Source organism: Varanus komodoensis, unplaced genomic scaffold (assembly GCF_004798865.1).
Source record: "Varanus komodoensis strain SLA01 unplaced genomic scaffold, ASM479886v1 scaffold30, whole genome shotgun sequence".
NCBI lineage: Eukaryota > Metazoa > Chordata > Lepidosauria > Squamata > Varanidae > Varanus > Varanus komodoensis.
Window position 1 is genome coordinate 2,403,638 of NW_025335762.1, and position 24,756 is coordinate 2,428,393.

At 40.7% G+C, this 24,756-nt stretch overlaps 1 protein-coding gene across 2 annotated transcripts in view; it reads left to right on the top strand.

Moving 5' to 3' along the window:
• Window positions 1-24,756, top strand: part of PIWIL2 (piwi like RNA-mediated gene silencing 2) — a 57,314-nt gene that overhangs the window by 24,876 nt on the left and 7,682 nt on the right. Inside the window, exons 4-20 of one of the 2 annotated variants that reach the window (XM_044437691.1) lie at window positions 105-258; window positions 1,262-1,441; window positions 4,376-4,486; window positions 5,845-5,962; window positions 8,294-8,418; window positions 10,079-10,159; window positions 11,051-11,164; window positions 12,790-12,978; window positions 13,150-13,234; window positions 14,458-14,547; window positions 15,441-15,581; window positions 16,003-16,116; window positions 17,278-17,466; window positions 18,682-18,783; window positions 22,375-22,494; window positions 23,758-23,846; window positions 24,629-24,734. In XM_044437691.1, the coding sequence (XP_044293626.1) occupies window positions 105-258; window positions 1,262-1,441; window positions 4,376-4,486; window positions 5,845-5,962; window positions 8,294-8,418; window positions 10,079-10,159; window positions 11,051-11,164; window positions 12,790-12,978; window positions 13,150-13,234; window positions 14,458-14,547; window positions 15,441-15,581; window positions 16,003-16,116; window positions 17,278-17,466; window positions 18,682-18,783; window positions 22,375-22,494; window positions 23,758-23,846; window positions 24,629-24,734 (2,108 nt within the window). Of the gene's footprint in view, window positions 1-22; window positions 259-1,261; window positions 1,442-4,375; window positions 4,487-5,844; window positions 5,963-8,293; window positions 8,419-10,048; window positions 10,160-11,050; window positions 11,165-12,789; window positions 12,979-13,149; window positions 13,235-14,457; window positions 14,548-15,440; window positions 15,582-16,002; window positions 16,117-17,277; window positions 17,467-18,681; window positions 18,784-22,374; window positions 22,495-23,757; window positions 23,847-24,628; window positions 24,735-24,756 lie in introns of those variants that run through there. The other variant, XM_044437692.1, reaches the window with a different exon arrangement.

A 24,756-nucleotide genomic window follows, 5' to 3' on the forward strand; every position in this document is an offset into this window, starting at 1 on the left:
CTGTCCTGTGAGAGCTTCCTTTTTATGTTTTGATGATATTTTTCTTTGTGTAGTATTTAACCATCTAAGAAGAGCTTACGTTTTATCTTGACTTCATTTGAAAGCTCTCTATCTGGGTCGAGGCATAGTGGGCAGAGGAATGGGTGACATAGCTATCAAGCCCAGAGTGGACTTACCTGCACAGCATATGCACACAGACTTAAAAACAGGGCCAGCTGGAGATATGAAGGTGGAGAAGACACTTCTGGGACGTGGCAGGTGAGTTAAACAATCATACAATGAACAGAGGTGAGCAAAAGTGGCAGGTTGCATTTAGGGACATGGTAATTCTTTGGTGTGTATATCCGTCATTGGGCTGATGTGAAGTAGACTTAGAGATCTTAGTTTTCAGATACAGCTTAGAATCCTAACATAGTTGTTTTCATTTGTTTAAGCAGAAAGATCCAGTGATTATGTTTAGCTGACTCCAAAAGGAGCAGCTGAATATATAAAGATGCCACACATTTTAGCTTTTATCCTATGAGAACCAGTGGTCATAAGTTGTGTTGCGAAAGTATACTGCTTTGAGGGACATGTGGGCAAGCTTTATATAAACAACAGCCTAGAAGACCTGTACTCTGCCTTGCTTTTCCAAAGAAGCAAAGATTTACCTTTTAGCAAACCAGCTTTTGGAAATTTGTCTTATGGGGAAGGTCAAAGACTAAGCTATGTTTTGTTTTTCCTCTGCGCTCTGCGTTTTTGCTATGCTGCCTGTAATACTTCAATATACAACGGTGTAACACTCAACCACCCCAGAGTCCCCACTTCCCTGTGGTTCCCTGGATACAATCCTCCCTCCAGAAGTCCCTGGTCCCCAAATCTTGGATTCAGCACACGTTGGGGGGAAAAGTCATTTATTTAAAAGGTTCATGAGATGGAGTGGAGAATCTAAAAGCACTAAGAAATACATGATACTAACACTCACAAGAGAAGAAGGGAAATGGGAGAGCAGGACAAACACTAGTTACAGACAATCTACACTACCCTCGAGATCCTGGGCCACATTGGGCACCTGGGACCCAATTTTTAGCAGCAACCTTGGGAAATTTTTACCTGTGTCTCCTATCGCCAAACAAACAATACATCATTTATAAATGTGCTGTTGTTCAGTACTTCGATCTAGAGGGTTTTGCTTTAAAATAGGCTCTCCTGCTGCTTTGTATGCTGACGTGGAAATTCTATTCTTGAATTCTGTTTTCTTTATTTCTTCAAATATGTTCAGAGTTCCTAGTCCAGGAGAAAGCGACATGCCTCTTTTGGGGCTTGGCAGAGCAGCCTTGGGGCCCGGAAGGGCCCATGCCAATTTCTGTTCCTTGGGTACAGGAGTTGTGCAGGCAGGACCATTGGAGCAACCTGGAGCAGCGACTCCTTCAGCAGTTTCTGATGAGCGTGCAGTTGAAAAGTAAGTCAAAGTTGATCTTAAAAGGGGGAGTTGCAACTGGTCCTATCAGCAGACTTTATAGCCATTGACACCGTAGCAGTTACATTGGGTTTAATGATACAGTATCCTCTATTTAAGGGATGTGTAAGTTGCATTTTAAAGAGGATGACCAGATTTATTGGCAATTATGTTAATATGGATCAAAGTGGTTTTATAACAGGTGGGCAGATGGCAGATTTGACTAGGAGAGTATTTAATATATATGAAAAAATTAAAAGCTCATATAGTAGCATTAGATACTTTTAAAGTTTTTGATTGTGTGGAATGGCCAACGATAAAGGTATTAATAGAATTAATGGGATTTGTAAATGACTGTAAATGATAACAGACAACATATCCCTAGGCTGAAGTACTAGATAGGGTTGTCCTCTTTCTCTGATTTTTTTTGCTTTAGTTACAGAACTGCTAGCAAATAGTATTAGGAATGATAATTTAATAAAAGGTATAAGATTTGAGAATAAGATTAATTGCAGATGATACATTATTAACAATAAAGGATCCAGTTAAGGTTATAGATCAAATTAAAGTACATTTAACAGAATGTGGAGAAATAACAGGTTTACAGGTAAATTGGGACACATCAGAGATGATGATATTTAATTGTAATAAAGTGGAAAAGGATGAGATTAAAAGCAAGTTAGAAGTTAAGATATGAAATATTAAGTATTTAGGAGTAAATATAACAAAAATTGCAATGTTTGAAAACAATTTTGATAAGTTAAAATATGAAGTGAAAGAGAAGATGCATGAATTTAAAAAGATTGCTTTATCATGGTTTGGTATAATAGTGACATTCAAAATGAAGACCTTTCCTAAGATTAATTTTTTGCTTATGATGTTACCAATTAAGTTAACAGAGATAGATGGGCAAAACATTATTTATTTTGTAATGTGGATAAAAAAAGCAAGGCTTAATTTAAAAAATATGATATATGCCCCAGAAAACAGGGGGAGGGGGTTAGATATTCCCAATGTGAAATTTTATTATATAGCTATTCAAATGAGGCATATACCAGATATTGTACTACAGATAAGATAATATGGGGTAAATTAGAATATCAGGATACAGAGGGATCCATATTAAATATCTTTCTCCAAGATAATGAGAATAATATTAAAAAGATAGGAGACTCATTTTTAAGAATAAGATTAGAATTTGGAATAAATATAGGGATATATTTGTTCCATCGATTTTGCCATTACATCCAATTATGGAATTAGAGTTCCAGATAATCTGAGGAGCAATTTGAAGGAAGTACTGAAGAGTGAACATGTTATTAGGTTGAAAGACTGGCTAGAGAAAACGAAGAGCAAAGAAATGATACAAGCAATACTGGGACAGGGTAAAGTAAATTGGTTGAAGAAAAATGGTAAATGCAGAGAATATACTAAATTTGAAGATTTAATTTTACAGAAAGAAAAATGACATGTGTATGAGAGGAATAAGTAAAATTTATATTACTAGAAGAACAGGATTGATATTTTCTTAAAGATTATTGGGAAATCTTTAGATCTAAAGAAATGTTCTATTTTTCAGCACTAATATGTGGGATAAGAGAACTTTAAAGTTTATGTCAATAAGAATTAAAGAAAATTTCTATAAACTGTTTTGGAAATGGTACTTAGTCCAATGTTTGTTGGAGATGTAACCAGGAAGTGGGTACATGTTTCCATATGTGGTGGAAGTATAAATATATAAATGAATTTTGGTAAATGGTCTTTAAATAAATTAGTAAAATATTGAATTTAAATATTGAAGTTGATCCTGGATTAGCATTGTCATTATTTAAAGAACAGATGGGACGAAATACTAAATAATTGATGATAAATGTATTAACAGCTGTAAGATTAATAATAGCAAGGAATTGGAAAATAAAAGGTGAATATCATATAGTTGACTGAGATTTTAAAAAGTCTGGAATATAGCTATTAATGATAAGTTAACCTGTGATATTAAATGGAAAAATAGTTTGGTAAGTGAAAACAAATCTGAAAATATTTGGAAACCTTTTACTGAATATGTTTTAATAAAAGGAAAGGAGTGTGAACCACCACAAGAGTCAGTGCAGTCCTGGAAGAGAAGTGGGGCAACCTGAACGAATACATGACCTTATATTAAGTAACTAGAGTTGTTGGTCTTGGCGAAGGTGGCACTGATATTAACATATTGTTTAATTATGCTTATTAATGGTTATGTTTATATTAATTGTATTTTTGTTAACTTAAAAATTAAAAAAATTAAAAAATGCATTTTAGGGCCATGCCCTCCTCCAACTGATATATATTACAGGACTAGTAAGATACAAGGCAGCAATATGTAGGCAGTATTATAGGAAGAAAGCTGATGTAAACAATTCTTTAGCATATGAATCTACACTTGGGTCTTGTGCATGTTAGTTGAACGCTCTGTTTGCATGACTGATTAATGGAAGAGAGGTGCAGCTCCATCAGGAGCCTATTTGAAAGCTGAGGAGCTGTCACAGAGATGGTGATATATACAGCAGGACTTCCTATCTGCCAGTTCAGTTACCGCATCTTCACCTAATTGCAGTTGACATTGGTGCACAAGAGAAATTGTAAAGTGCTTCCTTTAAATAAAAATTCTCAATTTAATAGGGAAAGGAAAAAACTTTTATGTTGAGGTTGCTAGGATATTTAAGAACGAATCTTCTACCCATGAAATTTTTAAAAAAGAAATGTATACATGCAGTATATAGTATTTGCTCTTCTCCGCTGTTTTAGGCATCTGCTGGGGTGCTTAGAACCTATTCCCACAGATACAGGGGTCCTGCTGTTCTTCTCAGTAAATAGCCATAGGATTAGGCTGGATGCCTGATTTGCCATATTGTTTGTTTCTCCTTGAAAAATTGTTTCAAGTTATTTTATTCTTTTTAGAGTACCGTTAATAAAACAAGGCTCAAAAGGAATAACAGTCCCTTTGGCACTGAACCTGATTAAAATACACTGCAAGAATGAAGCTGTGTACCAGTATCATGTGACATTCAGGTAGTAGTTGTTCAATTTTACCGTGCTTTGTGGTTAGGAATGCAATTTTTTCAGTCATTTTTCAGGATAATGTATCTTAAGTCATTGTCCTAAAGTAGTCATCTATAAGACACTTATTTGATGCTTTCCAGGATTCTCGGTGGTAGAATTTTAAGCAACATCGTCTTTTTGGTTATGTAGCAAATCTCAGAAATGGGGGAGCAGATAGTATTTGAAGACTACTAGAATTTGGCATGCCTGTCTGATCAACTGACTGTGTCCTAGCAAACACTGGATTCCTTTTCATTGTGTCACCTGCAAACCCATTGTATTTCAGCAAGATTCTGTGGGAGGTTCTGGACTGGTTTACATGCCATGGGGGTTTATTTTATAAACCATGGAGGCTTGTCAACCAGCCTTGTGCATGCTGGTCATGGCTAAATCATTTCTCTCTCCAGGTGCAGCTTGTTACGTGAGAACCCTGTAAGGATGAGTGGTTGGGGTGGTTAGCAAACCACACAGGACCAGTCCCCTGCTGTAGGTTTGCTGTGTGGTTTGTTAGCCACTCCGGGCACCCACCCTCACTAGGCTCTTAAATAACAAATGGCAAAGGTAATCAGGGAAATGGAGCAGTGTAAACAGGGCTGCTTAATGACTGCTGTGGCTTATGAACCACCCTGTGTAAGCAAATTCAGTCATTAAATGCTCCAGAACACTGAGGCTGCAGAATGTCCCTTGAGGAGCAGATGTAATTCACTTCACTCTTTCACTGACTTGTTAGGACCTTTTTAATAGGAAAAAGGGTCCTAGGCTGGCAGGAGGATGCTGGTAGCCATGGGGTTGTTTTCTGTCTAAACATCTGCAGGGCTGCACTCCTACAAGTAAGTTGCTTCTCCTATTAGTAATATACAGTGGGACTAAAGTGCCCACCACATGACAGATCCATTTAGTGTATTTTACAAAGAGGTGGGGAGTGGGTCTGTCAATTTGTATATCTGTTCTGATGGAAGTATATTTCATCTAGAAAAAAGAACCTATTTTCTTTGGAACTATAGCAGCAGTCAAGTTGACTTGAGGATTCCACTAGAAAGGGTAATGAAACTATTGCTTAGTATTACCTTCTAGTGAGATAATGGAGCTTTTGCATGTAGGTACTGATTTGTGTATGTGTATTGTTTTGCTTATTAGCAAACATTCCAGCAAACAATCATCCAGCATTTGTTCTGATGTTCTCCTAGCTGGTTTGGACACTTCGTTATTTATGCGGATCAGTGTAATTCTTGGCTGCTGAGAAAGGAGATGCACATTTTCCAATGAGAAGACATTGCTCGCACCATTTCACAGTTCACTTATTTTTGCACTGTTACTTTGTCTTTCAGTCCGGATGTGGAATGTAAGAACATGCGTTTTGGGATGATGAAGGAACATAAATCAGTGACAGGAGATGTTACTGCCTTTGATGGCTCTATTCTGTTCTTACCGATCAAGTTAGCACAAGTAAGGCCTGACAAAGTTATCAAAGAATTTGCAGAAACAAATTTGACTGATTTCGCATTCCAAACCTTTCCCCACCTGTGTCTGTTTATTTCTCCTCGGGAGGATTCTCCCATATAGATTTATATTCTTTAGTATAATTCCTTTATATAATGCCAAAATAAGAAAATGGTGAGGAAGCAGTTAGTGTGAGGTGCCAGGTGCTTCTAGTCTGTATATAAGAGTTCTAAAGAAAATAGTTTCAAAAATACTTTGTTTGTAAAAGTGTAGCTCTTTAATAAAGCAAATAGGATATGCAGTGCAAAGAATTGCTGCTGTTTGTATTGCTGGACTTTCTGCAACTCTTTATAATTTATGTCATTTGAGAGTTTAGAATTGCATGGCAAAATGTTTGACTCCTAATAACTGTATTACCAGATGGTGCCCTGCTCTAGATATTTCTTGGATATATGCCTGAACATACTGGGGGGTCAGGACCTGATTATCTCCCCAGTCCTGGGTTTTTATCAAGGAAATATGTTAAAGAGGTACCGGCAGGGCTTGCATGATCAGGAAAGGAAATGAAGGCAAGGTGGTTTCTCCCCTCACCTTGGATCTGCCAATCCAAAATCATGGATTGTGGGTGACATATTGGCCACCCCTGCCACCCACCTTGCAAAATACAGATGACTTGGCAAACCCACGCACAAAGCAGGTAATTAAGGAAATGTGGTGGGGCACATGCTCTTCGGCTTCTTTCTTTTTCTCCCATTATGTGAACCTGGACATTGGCTTTCCATGGTGGTCTTTGTAAGGCCTGTGAAGATAATGAAGAGGAGGCTGTCTTTCATCAGATCAAAGGCAGCTTCAATTTTGAGTAACATAAAACAAAAGAGTATGGTAATATACCATTCCAGTAAAGTGCATTTTCAAAATAAGGTGTTTCAGGGCATAATATTACATAGCCATTGGTTCAATATTTAGGTGCTTTTGCACTTCTTTTTATTTTACAGAACAGCATGAAAGCTATAATCTAGTGTGAATCACATGACCCTGCACCATAGTTCGTTGTTATAGGTAGGTTGTCATGTCATGCGAAAATAGCTTGGATCACCTAGGATGGGTTGTCTTTCCAGACGACCCATCCTGAGAACCCATAGGCTGTTCTAACGTCGTTACCAGCCATGGTGGCTTGCTGTATGCAGGCATCAATGACATGATCCACTGTGGGTGAACCCCAATAGTCAGCAAGCTGCTTGGCAAAAGTGGCAAAAATCTCTTGCCACTCTTGACAGGCAGCTGCTGGGCGAGTTCTGCTGACAGCTGCTTCCAGAGTGCCTAAGTGGGACTTGGAGTCTGCTAGCAGAAGATATTCTCTGGCATGGTGGTGTGGAGAAGCCATAATTACCAGCAGCTCAAGCGTAAATCTTTTCAAAGCAAGGATGACTGGGATCAGCTTTTTGTTACTGAAAGGGTGTGTTTCCCCTCAGCAAGGAGGTGTGGGTGTCCTTGCCAATAGCTTGAGAGGCCTGTTCTTGGTGCAGGGCCTGTTAGCAAGGGGAAGTGGATCGTGGGCATCTTTGCTCATAGTTTGAGAGGAGACCTCTCCAGGTAGCACTGGAGATCTATTCTGCAGTGATCCAGAGGGTAGACTTCTTGGGCAGAAGGTAGGAGCCAGCAGGCTGGTTGGGTACCCTTGCCCCTTCCCCAGATCAGCTGCTCCATCCTCTTTGTTGTATTTCAGGTCATGTGTCCTGTACGTTCTATGGGACAGGGAAGATTTTTCTTGTAATTCTTTTGTGTCCCCATTGGCTCATACTCAGATGCAGTGGGGATAGTGTCCAGCCTCAGCTGAGCAACATGCAATGGGTCATGCCTGGAAGCGGTCCCAGCTGTGCTCCAGGTCACAGTCCTATTTGGGCAACAAGCAGGCTGCTGTTGGAGAAAAGAGCCTTGTTACTCATGCCCCCAGAGTACCACTGGGGGGATCCGGTGGGGAGAGAGGAATCCACCTTGAACCTGATTGCTGTTGGGCTCATAGAGGGTATCTTGGAAAACAGTCAGCCTGTTGTGGCTTATTGCCAAGGTGGGTTGTGTTGTATGAATTTAGCCAGTGGATGACACAAGAGAACAAAGAAAAGAGCCTGGGAGTAAAAGATACCTTTGATAGCCATGTTAGGAAAAACATCTTTTGCTAAATGTAATTTTTAATATGCAGCTGTGATTGGAAGGCTTTTGCTGTGTACTACTTAATACACGTCCTTTAAAACATGTAGAATTCTCTTCTTCAAGGTAGTCCAGCAAATGTACTGATCTGCATTTGTGTTTTGATGCAACGTATTTTTCCCTGCTTAGAATGTGGACTTGAAATGTCAGAGAAAGACAGATGGAGTGGAGGTTAATCTAAAGATTCAGATGACCAAAGTTCTGGAACCTAGTTCAGACCTGTGTGTTCCATTTTACAATGTTGTTTTCAGGAGGTAAGTGGCTCTTTGAGCTAGAAATCTCTCCCTTCTGTTTCACACCTTGAGGTTTAGTGTTGATTTAAAGCAATCTGAATTAAAATGATAATTGAATGTGATACAAATATATACTCCTGAGCTTTCAATTGTTCTTTAATGAACCTCTGCTGCATAGTGTAGAGGCCTGGTTTTCAAATAGAAAAACAAATCAAGGAGAGAAATATGTGACTTTGAGGTTAAACATTTTAACACAATAGATATGTTTGGTGTTCATAGTTAAGTACTTTAGAAGCATAGACACTCTATTTTTATGCCACATTGATCAAACTGGTATCTACTGGCCTTGCTTCAGAGAGATTCAGGCAATTAAATGTTCTAGTATATTTTCTTGAACGTAACACATTCCTGTGCATGTTTACTTGGAACCAAGTCCCACCTTATTTTAAATGGGCAAACAAGTGTGTCAAAGCTTTAAAATGCAATCCTCTGCATCCTTACTCAGAGGTGTCCCATTAGTATAGCTTACTCCCTGGCAAATGTGCATAGAATTATACGCATGCTTGCTTCATTTATGGCCCACAGTTTCCCTACAAGACAGCTTACTGTTTTTCCTCTGTCTCGCCATTTTATCCTCTCAGTATCCTCTTTATCCTCTTATCCTGTGAGGTAGGTTCAAAATAAGTTTATTTTTAAACCTGGAGCAGTTTAAAAATAACAACTTTAATGTCTTGGAATTGCCCAGTCAAAGCCTAGATCCCGATTTTATTGAAAACTGTGTGCCAGCAGTCCCCATGCCACCTGGCAAAGCTGGAGCAGCTCCAGATGAGCAAAACTGGGATCCAAAGGATCCGGATGTGCAAAACTGATGAACATGTGCCCAAGAAGACTTGCAACTTAGCAAGTGCTTCTACCAAGTGTTGACTCAAAGGGTTGGGGAACACTTATGCAAACAACAAGTGTCAATTCGTTTTTCTGAGTTTTGTAGCACAGTAAAACTATTTTGCACTTTCACAGTGTTTGAATATCTTGTGTACATCAAGTTGTAACAATGCTAATTAAAAGTCTTTCAGATTCAGCTCCATGTTGTAACACAACAGTTGGAGAAGTCACAGGTGTATGTGGAATACTTTTTCAAGACTGTATATTGTAACAGCCCTATTGATTTGTAAATAGGTTTGTTTTAGGAACTAACTAATATGGCTTCAGGCTCAGTAGATACAGAAATTGGAACAATTGACATTTGATTTTGAACCAGCTGTATAATTGCCCCCTTTTCTTGGTGCTAAAAATCATGATTGTAGTTATTTGGATTTAAATTGATTTTGTCTGGCAGCAACTCATAGTACTTTCAGTTTGAGTACCCTACTGTAATCTGGGTCAGATGTCAGAGTGGGAGTATCTCTTCTGACCACATAGGGAAATTAAATTGAGCTTCCTAGTTTAATATAAAGGAAGAAATAGGAAAATCCTTTGATTCATTTCTACCAAATTTATTTATTTATTTGAAACACTTATCCTTCACTATCACGTCTCAGGACGGCTTATCTTCATTTATGACTATTTTTGTCAATAAGAGGACCAGTGAAGATTCCATTTCTGTATACTATGTCCTGGTCTAAAATAACAGAATGTACTTTCCATTTTTCAGTCTCTTCTCTTCAATGGGTTTCAATTCTAGGGTAATGAGGATTTTAGATATGAAACTTGTTGGGAGGAGTTTTTTTGACCCCACCAGTGCTACTGTGCTGCAGCAGTACAGGTTGGTATGCTTCTTAGTGTGTGTCTTAATTTTATCTGAACATTCCAGAATTTCAGCAAACCATTTTCATGTGTCCTTTGGTTATTTATGTGGAATGCCTGCTGTCCAATTGTGGCAAAAGAAAGGCTTCTTGATGCAATGTGCCCCTCTTTCTTGGTCGATGGCATGGGTTGGGTTTTGTCCAAACATGTGGATGAGTCCAGCCCTCTTCCTGCCTAGCGTCCCTGCTGCAGCCTCAGAGATTGGAGGCATCCACCTGCATGGGGAAGCCAGCACTCATTCCTCTGTGCATTTGATGAGTCCTGCCACATCGCATCCCTCATGCTGCTTCACAGATTGACAATAGCAGCAGGGTGAGAGGAGTGTGGATTTGCCAATGCTGGCCAAGCTGAGATAGCAGCAAATGTTTTCTGAGCCTATCTGTTCAGGGGGTAGGGCTTAAAGTCTGTGTCCCCCACCTGGAGAAACCTCAGTAGGCACTGCAGGATGAAAAGGAACTGAAAGCAGTGGCAAACTGCCCAGCTCTGATCTGCCCCTGCTCCTCTGTTTTCTTACCATGTGTGTGGAAGTCTTCACTGATACCACTTTATAACCGATCTTAGCAGAGACAGTAACTCCAGTGTTCCATTTAATAAGTTTAGCAGTTTGTTCCTAGGTATAGAAACAGCTTGAATAATCTTCATAATAGAACTAAATGTTTATTAAATGAATCGGAAGTTGAAATAGGCTTTTCTAAACATGGTAATTTTGGCCTTTGGTATGGTTGTTACATCTTCATAGCTTCCCTTGGGCTTCGAAATTGAGTGCTGTTCTGTGTACTTTATTAATTTATTGATTTAAAACATGTATATCCCATTCTATAATCAAGCAGGATTTCTGTTTCTCTTAAAGGTTGCAAATATGGCCTGGCTATGCAACCAGTATCCGGAGGACAGATGGGGGGCTGTTTCTTTTGGCTGATGTTGTTCATAAGGTTATTAGGAATGATTCTGTGCTGGATTTCATGTGAGTAAGAAATTCTTGAGTTACACCTTCATTACACTTGGACAGCATTGTATAACAGTATGTAAGGAGTAGCTCTGTTGAGGTGGAGCCAATCTGGCAGCTAACCAAGATTGTTCCAGCAACTTTTCTGTACCTGTAATACGGAACCTGTCCATGAACTGCTCACTACAGACAGAGGGTCTTAGGCAGTGATTGAATGACCCTTGGAAAGAGGACGTTTCCTCTGTAAAGGCAAGGGCAATAAACTGACACCAAGATACCAAACCACCTAAATACATCAGGTGAAATGTATCCCATTGTTGTCAGACAGAGGTGCTTGTCATGATTTGGACTCTAGATTTGTTATGTTTCCTTTAACTGTGGGGGTCCCGGTAGTGAATTATTTTAAAGGCAAAAGTGAGAGTGGTAAACTGAAAATGAAGCCCATCCTTTCTCAGAGAAGAGCCAAAACCTGTTCTGTGTAGCACAGCATGTAGGATCTTTTTCTTTTTTCTTCACTTCTATTCATGCTGCCTGTGACTGGCCAGTCAGTGCTTGCAAGTATGCCTAGCAGCTCTGTCTCCTTGGCTTCCCTTCTCCTTTCATTCCCAATGAACTCCTGTATGGCAGCAGCAGGCAGGCAGAGTACCCGCTAGAGCCACTCTGTTGCACTTCTAGATTTGGTCTCAATCAGGTCTGCCAGGACCAGTGTTAGCCCAGGAATTGGATGCTGGAATGAGTGGGTTTTCAGTGTACTGGTTCAGGTTTAAAAAAAAAAATTCTTGCGCCTATTGGGGCTTTGAGAGAGAAACTAGAGGGAAGGGTGCAGCAGTAGTTTCAGCCAGGAGGTGGGTAGGTTGCTTGCTTTGTAGGTCTCTGTGCGTGCACGAAAGAGAGAGCGTGAGAGAAATTTGAGGCTGAAAGCCCCTGGATAGTATTTTTTTAATAACTTTTTAGAAAGCCAGTGTAGTGGTTAAGAGCACAGGTCTGGGACTAAGGCAATCTAGGTACTAGTCTGCACGTAGCCATGAAGCCAGCTGGGTGACTTTGGGCCAGTAGAAGACTCAGCCCAACCTATCTCACAGGGTGGTAGTTGTGGGGATATGGAGAACAGGAGGAGGATAATTATATAAGCTACTTTCAGTTCAATGTAAGGAAAAAGTATAATATAAATCTGGAGATTCAGAGGACATCCCAGTGGTCAGGGCCAGAGGTGTTCCCTAGAATTCACTCTTGTTTCTGTTGTTCCCCATGTTTTCTTTTTTTCTTTTTGGCTTTTTAATGGCATTCTGGGAGTGTGAAAGCAGTTGTGGAATGACATAGGAACCCCTCAGCACCTTGTTAATTTCCCCCAAAATTTATTTCCCAGTATTTCTTGAGAAAATTTTGTATACATTCAGACAGCTCTGCCTAGATTATCCAGTAGTAATCATTACAGAATTGTTGCCCAGTGAACTACATTACAGATATGGGAGACTGAGGCAGACAGAGAGTCACTTGCCTGAAATCATCTAATGAATTAATGGCAGAGGTGAAATTTAAACCAGGGACTAGTTGATTCATAGCCCAGTCATTTAGCCACTAACCTATACCAGCCTTTGATATGTCAACCAAAAGCAGTTTTGTCCATTTTCTTTTCCCCAAAGGCATGTAATTTACCAGACAAGTCGGGAGAACTTCCAGGATGAGTGTACAAAGCAGCTACTTGGCAACATTATAATTACCCGTTATAACAATAACACTTACCGTATCGATGACATTGACTGGAATAAGACACCAAAAGACAGTTTTACCATGTCCGATGGGAAGGAGATCACTTTCATAGACTATTACAGGTAAGAGGTGCTTCTTAAACTCTGGTGTTAGGCTAATAGTGGAAAGTGGTACTGAATGAAAGAACATAATCTTCATGTGTAATACTTTAAGATTGGTCTTACTCTGGCTAACAAGAGGTAGTCTCAATTTGCATTTGGTGCTTTAGAATTCACATAACATTTCTTTTCCAGTAAAAATTATGGGATAACAGTCAGGGAGCTGGACCAGCCATTGCTGATTCACAGACCCAGTGAAAGAAAGAATCCTCCAGGGAAGGTGAGGAGGTGGCAGTGTACTTGGAACTGAATTTGTATAAGTCAATGGTAAGGAAAAGCCAGAGTGAACACGTTTTTTGTAATTATGGAAGGCATGTGATCATCAGTGCCTGGTGTATTGCAGAGGTGAGATAATTCATTCCAAATTTTAATATTCCAAATCTTCCCAGCCCCTGTGGTAGTGGAAAGGTCTTCAGGAACTCGGAGAGGTGTTTGGGTGCCCAGATTGTCTAAGGAAATCAAACTCAAGTTAGTTTCACATGTTAACCGGTTCTTGCAATAATGCTCACAATTAAGTTAATATATTCCCAATCACAGTGTATAGGTATGAAATTTGGACAGTGAAGAAAGCTGAATTAATGCATTCAAAACATGGTGCTGGAGGAAAGCTTTGTGAATACCCTGGACTGATAGGAAGGGGTCCTAGATCAAATCAAGCCAGAGCTCTCTCTAGAAGCTAAAATGAGAGCTGAGACTGACATACTTTGGAGAAGTATTTTGAGAAAGCAAGACTCCCTGGAGAAAACAGTCATGTTAGGGGAAAAATTGAGGGCATAAGGCATAAGAGAAGACCAAACATGAGTTGGACTGAGTCCATACAGGAAGCCATAGTCCTCACTTGGAAAAGCTGAATGGAGCTGTCATGGATATGTCATTTTGGAGGGTCTTCATTCATGGGGGTCACTGGAAGCTCAAGATGACTTGACAGTATATAACACATGTTAACATATCCTCTTATGCCAGGATGAACAATTTGGTACTTTTCAGATATTTTGAACGACAACTTTCATCACTCCAGCCAGCATGGTTAGTTGTTAATCTGGAGGCAACCATGTTACCTGCTCTGATGGATATGTTTCACTAGTGGGGTACATAGAGAACATGCGTCTAGTAGTGTAGCCAGTGCCACTAATTAGTTAGCTAGTTTAATTCATAAATACACCTACAAAGAGATGGGATAGCTAGCAACCTGTACAGTCAACTTCATAAACAGGAGTGAAATCATGAATCTAAAATCTCAAATATCATTAAATGTATAATAAATAACTACAATAAAAAACCTAACCCAATCAGTCAGGAAAAAAACCAGTTCCTTGTACCCCCAAAATTTGCACAAATGTCTTTCAGGGGGTTTGTATGATGTATCACCAACTCCAACTGGTGATATTGTGAGCTTTCTCTGTATAAAATGTACTAATATCTTTCTGTTTAATTTTTCTGTAGCTGGAGAAAGGTGAAATCCTGCTGCTCCCAGAAATCTCCTTTCTGACTGGAATTCCTGAAAAGATGAAGAAAGATTTTAGAGTCATGAAGGTGGTTAAATCATGTGATTTAGTATGTAGAATTGAGATGCCTTGTAGAAGTCAAACTGCAGGGCGCTGACATTTTGGTCAGTGCCCTTAAGCAAGTTAGAAACATAGAAACAGAGCGAGTCAGAAGGTGTCTCCCGGGCCATCTAGTCTGACCTCTAAGTTGCTTAGAGTTCCTCCAAGGCAGGGAAAACGTGGTGACCAAATTAGCTGGTTGTGTTTGCCAGGGCAACAAAAATTGGAGAGCTCTGTTTTTTGTTTGTTTTAATTCCCTTGGTTTAGATCACCAGTGTTCTCTGAAGGTTGAACTTAGGTGATGCTCAAGAGACTATTGTAAGAATGTTTTTGATTTACTTGCTCTGCAATTTTTAAAAAACTCTTTGGGCATTGTTTGGGCTTTTTGCCTGATCTGAAAACTTTGACTTTAACTAGTGACTACACCAGATGTTACTTTGATTACATGGTTATCAACCATACTTTGGTTTTTCAAAAATGTAATGATTGAGAGGTTTAAATGGGACTAGAGGGCATACCAAATTGGGGAAAGGGGTAGTTCTTGTTGGGGTCCCAGCTGGGAAGGGTAGGGTTAAATCTTCCCTCCTGCACTGAGTTTAAAAAGGCAAAAAACCCAAGACATATTTGTTAATCTTGGACCCTTTTTTTCAAATTAGAAATGGGATATTTAATGAAATACAGTGTCAGTAAATTGCTAAAAAATTGCATCTGTGGTGTGGCTTCTTTTTGATGTGATGAGGAAAAAATGGGAAGATTCAAAGGTGGTGCTGTATGGATAGTCATTTTATTTACGCTTTTTAAAAATACATGCTAAAGATATGACTTTGATTCTTCTCCCTCCCCCACTGCTCCCCCTCCCCCATTCATATGCTCTTGTGTTAGGATCTTACTCAGCAGATCAACTTGAGCCCTAAGCAACATCACACATCCTTGGTCCAGCTTCTTAATAGAATAGAGAAGAATGAGGCTGCCAGCAAAGAACTGTCACGGTGGGGACTCTGTTTAGATAAAGATGTTTATAAGGTAACCGAAACAAGAACTTAACCTTGTCCAATGTCAAGATCTAGATTTCTTCGGAATCATGACCTTCTTAGCCACAGATTGACATGCCATAGAAATCTCACTTTTGATTCTGGTCCCTTGTAATATAATTGATTGCAGAAGCAAAACGAATATAACCTTTATGTGTCTTAACAGCTGTTAATGAAGTAGAAATGAGAATGAACCTATTTCTATATGAAATGACTGTTTTGAACTCAGTATTTTCACTCTAGTAAATGGCTGCAGCAGAATAAAATTTTGGCATTAATCTGCATTAGGGAGTAAAGGCGAGGAGTAAAAAGTGCATTTGGTATTTCGCTTATTTGGTATGGCACTTTGAAGCAGAGACCTGGCCCAGATTAAAGTTTGTAATCTGAGTATGTTTTTCTGTGTTCTGCTTTAGGCAAAAGGACGTATTCTTCCCATGGAAAGAATCAACTTGAAGAATAGTTCCTTTATTACCTCAGAAGACCTAAACTGGAGTAAAGAAGTAACTAGAGAACCCTGCATTTCTGCAGTAAGCTTGATCTTGACATAATTCCATAGTGCAATGATTGATTCTTTGCAATATCCGTTTTAAGATGTGAACAGGGTGACTAAGTTTATCTTTCAAATTCTCCCTGCCAGATTGCCATTCCTATGTGATGAATGAATGAATTTGGGCAAAGTTTCAGTTTCTTCTTTTTTTAAAATTCTCCCCAGGAATACTCCCAGGACTAGGCAAATTCAGTGATACTTGTACCACATGTATGCTCAGGAATGCCATCTTTCCCTTTCTGTTTGGCATGTCTGCTTTAAACAGGGATGTACCATTTGAATACAGTTTTTACTGGGCATAGCCTAGATCTTTCTGGCATACTAACAACTTAAAATTAACCTCTGATCTTTCCATGTGTAAAGATTTTATTTGAAAGTTTGCCCATGTGTGGATATTGGAGATGTTGGAAGATAGAGGTGGGGGGACATCTTGGGCTATTACTAGAAAAGTGGTTGGACATTTTAGAGTTCATGCTCATCTTCTCTAACCGCTCTTTAAAATTATATACTCAGTTTGTCTACTCCTGACTATAAAGTTATGTCTGTCTAGGCTGAATGCCAAGGAATGGTGGAAATCAGCTACATTATTGATCAACAGTTCCCTAATTTCTGACATTAGGCAGATAATAATAAAGAAATGAACAGTACAAATGTTCATGCTTTGCGATTTAACCACTTAGCATTTTGAACTTGGGACTGTTCCTGAAGATCGGTGGAAGTTGCCTAGAGTCTTCCATTCGGAAGCCTCTTGGCTGTCTGAACAACAAATCAACACCTTGAGACATCAGGTTGACTGTTATTCCAAGGCCATGCTGGGAGCCGGAGTGCTGTGCAGTCATGCATGGCTTTATTCTGCTGGTCTTTCCCAAGAGGCTTGTTAGAGAATTTAGGGGTCATGCTTTGATGGAGATGGCTTGTTCAGCGCAAAAGCTGATGAAGCTGTGGATTCCATTCAGAAGGCAGAAACAGTTTAGGAAAACAGTGTAAAATACAAAGAAGTGTGTGTGTTTATGTGAGGGGGGGGAGAGTGCGCACATGCACATGCATGCAAAAACCTGGGAAAATGGTGGCTTAGCTGTCTTAGCAATTTGTGAACTGCAAGAGGAAGAGACTGCCTGCTGACTTCCGTTCTGCTCTCTAGATTCCAATTCATTACTGGGCGCTCTTTTTCCCAAAGAGGACACTGGAGCAGGCACGTGAACTGATCAGCATGGTGCAAAAGGTCTCTGGCCCACTTGGTATTGCATTAAGTTCACCTGCTTTGGTGGAATTGAAGGATGACCGCATAGAGACTTACGCCAGGGCCATCAAATCATTACTGAGTAATCAGGTATGTGCTTCATAGAGTTTTGAATCTTAAAACCTTTGACTGTTGAGAGAAAAATGTATGATGTTGACTGTGTAGAGGAGAGGCACTAATAATATGGGTCAAAGGTGGCAAATACAGTTCTGGGCATTTCAGCATTCCTTCATAGCTTTAGAGGAAGCAAAATTTAAAAACATTTTGTCCAAGCCTTCTATCGTATAGTCAATTTATAGTTATGGTCCTAATGTTAGATGGGAGAACCCTACTATTAATTCAGGGTGACTGTTTGGTAATATACAGTTCCATCCTACTTTGCCAAGTAAAAATAGGAATGAGTTGTAATGACTGGGGACAGCAGTTTTTCAAGGAAGAGATTGGGTGACAGCTTTATCCCTTCTTCAAGAGGGAAGAAAGGACTCTGATTTGGTTTATAGCATCATCACATAGTCAAATCTGGCTGTGGCAATGTGGTGTTTTAACAGTGCATACATAATCTCCAGTTAGCTACAAGCATGGAAAAAGCAGCCATGGTTGACAAAAAGTGAAGTGGCTACAGAAAGGGGTGGTAGAAAGGCAAAAAATGTTAAACTTCTTGAAATCCCACCTTCTACATGATAAATATTCAACTGAGAACACTATTTCATTTATTGCACTTCTGTACTGCTCAGTAGATCTGCTCTGTCTGAGTGATTTGTAGCTTAATTAAACAGTATATACACCCAAATTTTTACAAGTTAGAAACAGTTAAAAACAAAACAAAAAACTTCAAGACCTGATTTCCCTCCCCAACATGAAAAGGCCTTTCATATACCACCGGTTGTCTGGGAGTCGAGAAAAGGCTTAACCTGGTGCCCAAAAGAACAGTGTTGCTTCCAAGAGGATCTCCCTGGAGAAAGTGTTGTACATTTGGGGCCTCCACCAAGATGGTCCAGTCCCTTGTAGTCCTTCAAAACTCATCTGGAGAAGGGTCTCAGACATTGGTCATAGTTCATGAGTTGGTCCATACCCTAGTTAAATTACTGGTGGTGGTTTATATGCCACTAGGTAAGACTTGGATTGAAAACTGAGGGTTGCTGTTACTGAGTAAATATTAATGAAGGTTAATACTGTTGTCAGCTTGCTGCTTCACTGTTTGTACAGTTATGGCACTTTCATTGCTTCCGTACAATTTCAGCTCTGCATTAGAATGAGATGTGTTATCTGTATAAGATAAATCAGTCACTTTCCCTCCATTTTAAGGACACTGTACAGTTGGTAGTTTGTATTATCACTGGGACCAGGGATGACTTGTATGGGGCCATTAAAAAACTCTGCTGTGTACAATCTCCAGTCCCTTCTCAGGTGAGTCAAATAAAGTTTCTATGCTTCGGATACTTTGGTTTAATTTAAATCTTTAATTCAAGGCATGTCATCAAAGCATTCCTTTCATTGGCTTCATTAGTTGTGGTGCTTCATAGCTAGTAACTTAGAGTTGTTACATAGAGTCATTGTGTGGTCTTGCTTCTCAAAGAATAGGACTCTGGTTCTTCTTGAAGGCCACGGTCATCTCTAGTAAGAAAGAATGTAATGGGTAGGGTTCTTGATTTTAAGATAATAAGTAGTAAGTGTGATTTCTTTGTGAAGTATCTATGATGAGCCCAACAGGTAAATGGGTTCATCATGGGTCCTTCAGTCTGTCCCCATCCTACTTCCTCTTTCCTTCAGGCAGTAACCCACCCCCCCAGTCTCTGTGAAAAGGAACAAGTCTCTCCTCCTTGATGCACAGAATCAGTGACTCAGTTTTGACTTGCTGCAGCATTCCCTTAATTTTCCCCCCGTGGAAATGGTGGAAGCCACCTGCAGAACTGCCTTTCACTATCTTCTTAAGGGGTTAGCACAAGCTGGCCCTTTAAAGTGCCCTGTGGCACCTTGGCAAGGCTGCCCATGCCTAGCCACTGTTTTTATTCATTGCTCTGTGCCCACAAATGGGTGCAAAAAATCGAAGGAAAGCTGCAAGGGATCTTTTGCTCAGAAGGGGCTATTTTTTTCCCCAGACAGCACCTTTCTGCCATCAAACCTCCTTTTTCTGCTCCTTCTGCCTTTTTAAAGGGAATTGATTTTCTAACAGAGCTGAATTGAATTCAGTTTCCCTTTCTAAAGTTGAGGTAAACTTTTAACCTTTCCCAAGCCTCCAGGGGGTTGGGACAAGGGGCAAAAACTTCTCCCACATGGAGAAGAAAGGTGGAAAAAGCAGAAAAAGAAGGATCTTGTCATGAAGGAGGTTTCGTTTTCTAAAAGTGGTCTCTTCCCAGCAAAAGATTCCTCACACTTTTGTTATCAGTAAGCAGTTCACCTTATACAGGCCAGCCATTGCAAGGCAAGATGGGGCAAAGGGAATTGGCTGGGACCATGTGCAGTGCCCCCTGCAGGGAGCAGGGGGCATCTCTCTACACATTGGAACTTGCCCCTGTTGAGCTTCAGGGAAGGAGCTCTGTTTGCTTAGCAGGGCCTGCTTTAAAAAAAGAAAAGAGAATTGCACTGATATGTGGGTGCAGAATATTAATTAAATCCTGGGAAGCCACATAGAGTACTCTGCGGTGCCACAGGACATGTTGCAGGAGCAGCTTCTACCTACATATTATGAAGGTGGGACATGCAGGCTCTGCAGACAGATTTTGAAACCTGCAGGACAAGAGTTTGAAGGGACAAGCAGTCATTGCTAGCCAAAGTCAGCCAGTGATCCGAGGGGGCACATGGGAGCAGGTGGCAACTTCAGTCACCTGAAAGTGAGGCAAGGAGTTTTTTGCTGTACATGTCAAGCTGCTTGCTGGCTGTTGCCTCTCATGTGCAGTGAGTGTCTTGTCTGCATTTGGATGACATGACAAGCCATCATGGGCGACAACAACCCTAGAGCAGTCCATGGGCTCTGCAGTATGGTTTCTTTGAAAGTCCAAGCCGCCCTTGGTGAAGCAACCCCTATTTGCATGATACATTTTAATCTTGTTTAAAATAGTACAGTAATGCAGTCATTTAGACTTTTCTAAAACTGAGCAAACGACCTTGCTATCATCTTACGAAAGGCTGATTTCTTTTTAAGGGGAAAAAACTGCTGGAGACGCCTCTTCCCAACACAGTCATGTTGTCTTGGCTAGGGGAGTCATACGTTGTCGCAGTTGCTGGAATTTAAGTAATGCTATTGTGCTTCCCACCAGGGTCATGCAAAGAGTCCATGTAGGTGTTCTGCTGTGTGCCTGAATACATGATCTTTGTGATCTGTTTTGTTCAGAAACTATTAATGTTTTTGATGGTGCTGGACAAATAGCGTAGGTGTTTATAATCTATTCTGCCTAGTAATTAAACTACCTTGCTTCTTGAACATTCTGGCCACTTGTAACAAGCCATATTAGAGACATAGAAACAGAGCGAGTCAGAAGGGGTCTGCCGGGCCATCTAGTCTGACCCCCGGCTCCAGCCAGCTCTGCTCACGACATGCCCACCATGTGCATGTCCAGCCTTGTCCTTGAACACCCGCACTGATGGGGCCTCAACCACCTCCCGTGAAAGCCCATTCCTTACCCTCGGGGTCCTAACTGTCAGGAGGGGCTTCCTGGCATCTAAATGGAACCTGGGTTCCCTGAGCTTTGCTCCATTGGAACGTGTCCTGCCTTCCTCTGCAGGGGAGAACAGGTCTCTACCCAATAATTATGCATGCTTAGTTGAAAATAAATTCTACATTGTCTGATGCAGCTCCCAAATAAGTTTGGGAAAGAAAGAATAAGAAAGAAGCTCTAGCTACCAAGAACATCATCTTGTATACTATCTTTTTCTTGTGTACATGATCTGTCAGTAAGCAAGCCTAAGTACAAAATATGTTTGATGCATGTCCAGCATTTCCATGGATGTTGTTGTTAGTCGCAAAGTTGTGTCCAACTCATTGCAATCCCATGGACAACATTCCTCCAGGCCTTTCTGTCCTCCTCCAGCTTAGGAGTCCACCTAAGCTCATGCCAACTGCTTCAGTGACTCCATCCAGCGACCTCATCCTCTGCCGTCCCCTTCTGTTGCCGTCAGTTGTTCCCAGCATTAGGCTCTTCTCCAGGGAGTCCTTCCTTCTCATTAGGTGGCCAAAGTATTTGAGTTACATCTTCATTATCTGGCCTTCTAAAGAGCAGTCAGGGTTGATCTCCTCCAGGACTGACTGGTTTGATCGCCTTGCAGTTCAAGGGATCCGCAGGAGTCTTCAAGAGTGCTATTTCTCTCCTGTCCTACTTCTTGGTTTATGGGCAGACAGAGCACTAGACTAGGTAGTCCTTTGGTCTGATTCAGCATGGCCCATGATCTTATAGAGCCTCCATTTAAGTACAAGCCCAGCATGTGCTAATTGTTAGAATTAATTCTAACATTCAGTTAGAAATACAAATTTCAGAATGGAAGGTATTTAAACTACAATTGTAATTGGCTGTATGTGTGTAAGGGAGGGAATGGTCTGTTGTAAATTAATCCATCCTATCTGAAGAGACATCCTATGTTTATTTACATATTTTCTTAAACTGTTTTTAAAAAGAGAAGCTAAAACAATTAAAATTGAGCTGAAGCCAATAAGAAAACATTGAATTAAAAATCAGATGTTATTTCTATTGGTTTATATACCATTGTTAGTTCACTTTTCTAATATGTAAAATGGTTATTTATCTGCCCAATAATAAAGGTTTTCTAAGTGGAGTATAGTGCTAAACAACATAATGCAAAAGAGAAATATACGTATTGTAATTAAAACAGGTTGGCTGGTGGACTGATCATTTTTGTATGTGTCTGATCAATAAACAAAGGTTAATAATCTTTGTTTTAATGGCTGCTAAATATCTTGTAAAAGTAAATGAAGAGTTATTGAAGGAGGAATAATATTGTCTTGGCTGAGATTATTCAACTGTAAATATTTGCCTCCTGCTGCAGGTTATTAATGTTCGAACCATTACAACCCAGCCAAACAAACTTAGGAGCATAGCACAGAAAATACTGTTGCAGATCAATTGCAAGCTGGGTGGAGAGCTCTGGGGTGTGGACATTCCTTTGGTAAGTCAGATAAAAGCTATAAAGTCCTTAACGGCTTGGGACCTGGTTACCTAAAGGGTGCGCTTACATCCATATCTGCCCTCCCGCCCCTTGAGATCGGCGGCAGAGGCCCTTCTCCGGGAACCCTCTGTGAAGGATATTAGGAGGGTGTGTACCCGAAGGAGGGCCTTCTCTGCGGTGGCGCCCGACTTATGGAACGCGCTCCCCAGAGAGGTCCGCCTGGCGCCGTCATTATTTGCTTTTCGGCACCAGGCCAAGACCTTTTTATTTAAACATTTTAATTGTTAATTTTATTTATTGATTTTAACATTTTTTGCCAGGATGTCTCCAATATTTTATGTAATTGTATTCATTATATTTATTTATGTTTGGAAGCCGCCCCGAGGTTTATGCGAATGGGGTGGCATATAAGTTCTCCAAATAAATAAATAAATAAATCTGTATGGGGGAGACCTAACCAAAACAGCCCTGCAATGTAGTCCACTGTTAAGATTGCTGGTTAGCAATGAAGCTGAAACAAGCTTGGATCTCTGCTCAAAAATCCCTCACACCTTAGGTTGCAGTGAAGGTCTGCATAGTTAAATTGAGCCCTCAGGCCTTCTTCCAGGCCAATCAAATGCACAGTGTTATGCTGCACTGATTTTTGTGCATACTGGCTCTGCTTTTAAATGTGCTAGATTCTAACCTCCCCTTATGTTCAGGATGACCCGTTGACCTGAGGTGGATGCTTTCCATGTGGAAAGGAGGTGCTGGAGCTTCTACCCTGCTAGGCATCAGAATGGCTGGCACCTTCCTCTCCTGGCATGGGGGAAAGGCTGTAGTATGGAAGGGATGTGGTTTCTTTTAGGCATGTGAAGTAAGGTCAGCCTATCTCAAGAATGCCTGTCCTTCATGCTAACTGTTTTTCAAATGCCTTGGCCAGAGGCTCAGATCACATGTACACAGAAGATCTAGACAACTGGTACTTAGTGCTACTAGGAAGCCCTGTAATGAAATCTGCAACCTCTCTTGACCCGGTGCCCTCCAGGCTTCAGCTGCTATCAGCCAGCATGGCTAATGGTCAGGAATGCTGGGGACTGTGGCTCAGCAGTGTCTGGAGGGTACCACCTTAGGGAAAGCTTCTATAGCAAGTCCTGCAGGAAACTGTACAATGTAGCTACAACCTAACGTTTTCTAGTTATCATGCGTTCTCCAATTTAATGTAGAATTTTGCCCGTATGCCATACCTGCTGCACTGTAATCAGGTTTGTTCTTGCTCCCCAGAAACAGTTGATGGTGATCGGCATGGATGTGTATCATGACCCCAGCAGGGGGAGGCGCTCTGTGGTTGGCTTTGTGGCGAGCATCAATCAGTAAGCGCACTGTGTCTTGAGAACATTTGGAGGTTTTGGGCCCCTGATTATGTGGGTCTGTTTCTGATAGTGTTGAAGAATAACCGGGTTCTTCTTCATGGTCTCAGTGCATCACGCACATGGGCTCTGCACCTGTGTGGAACCTGTTGTTGGGAAGGTTTACCAGCACAGAGTCTTTTGCTGGAAACCCCACCCCAGCTTCTAGTACAGAAGAGGAGGAGTGCCTGCCCAAACCCTCAGTTCTTCTTTGACCAGCTCCATCAGTCCCTTGGGAAGTTTGTCTTTGAGTGTTTTTTCCTCCTCCTTCCTCTCTGTTTTCTTTAGAATAGAAACCCCTTTTTTCTCACTTTAGTCTTATGGTCTTCAACTGTCTCTGTTATTGTACCTGTTTTCCTACTCTCCACAAAAACTAAAAAAAGAAAACCTTTTCCCTGGTGCTATTCCAGCCCCACTTCTCTTTCTCTTGTATCAGATTGTCTCTGATTACCAATGGCACGGAAGGCAGCATTTTGCAAATATGTGGAATGTGCTAGCCAACATCTGTTGGCAGACAGGTTTGTAGACCATTACCCTATAATGTATGGCTTTTACCAAACAATACAGGAAGCACCACATGGACTGCCTCCACACAGATTTCTGGAGCAAGGCTCTCCAACCAGTCAACGTTTCCAAGCCTCCAGAGCCCATTGCAACCTCTACAATTTGAGTATGTCCTAATTGTTGATAGTGAGACTTGCTGTCTTAGTATCACTAACTTTTATTCTTTTTTTCCTGTTAAACAGCACTTTGACAAAATGGTACTCTAGGGTTGTCTTCCAGATGCCTCATCAAGAAATTGTAGACAGCCTCAAGGTTTGCCTGGTGGGTTCCTTGCAGAAGTTTCATGAGGTGAGGGAATGAGGGATTATTT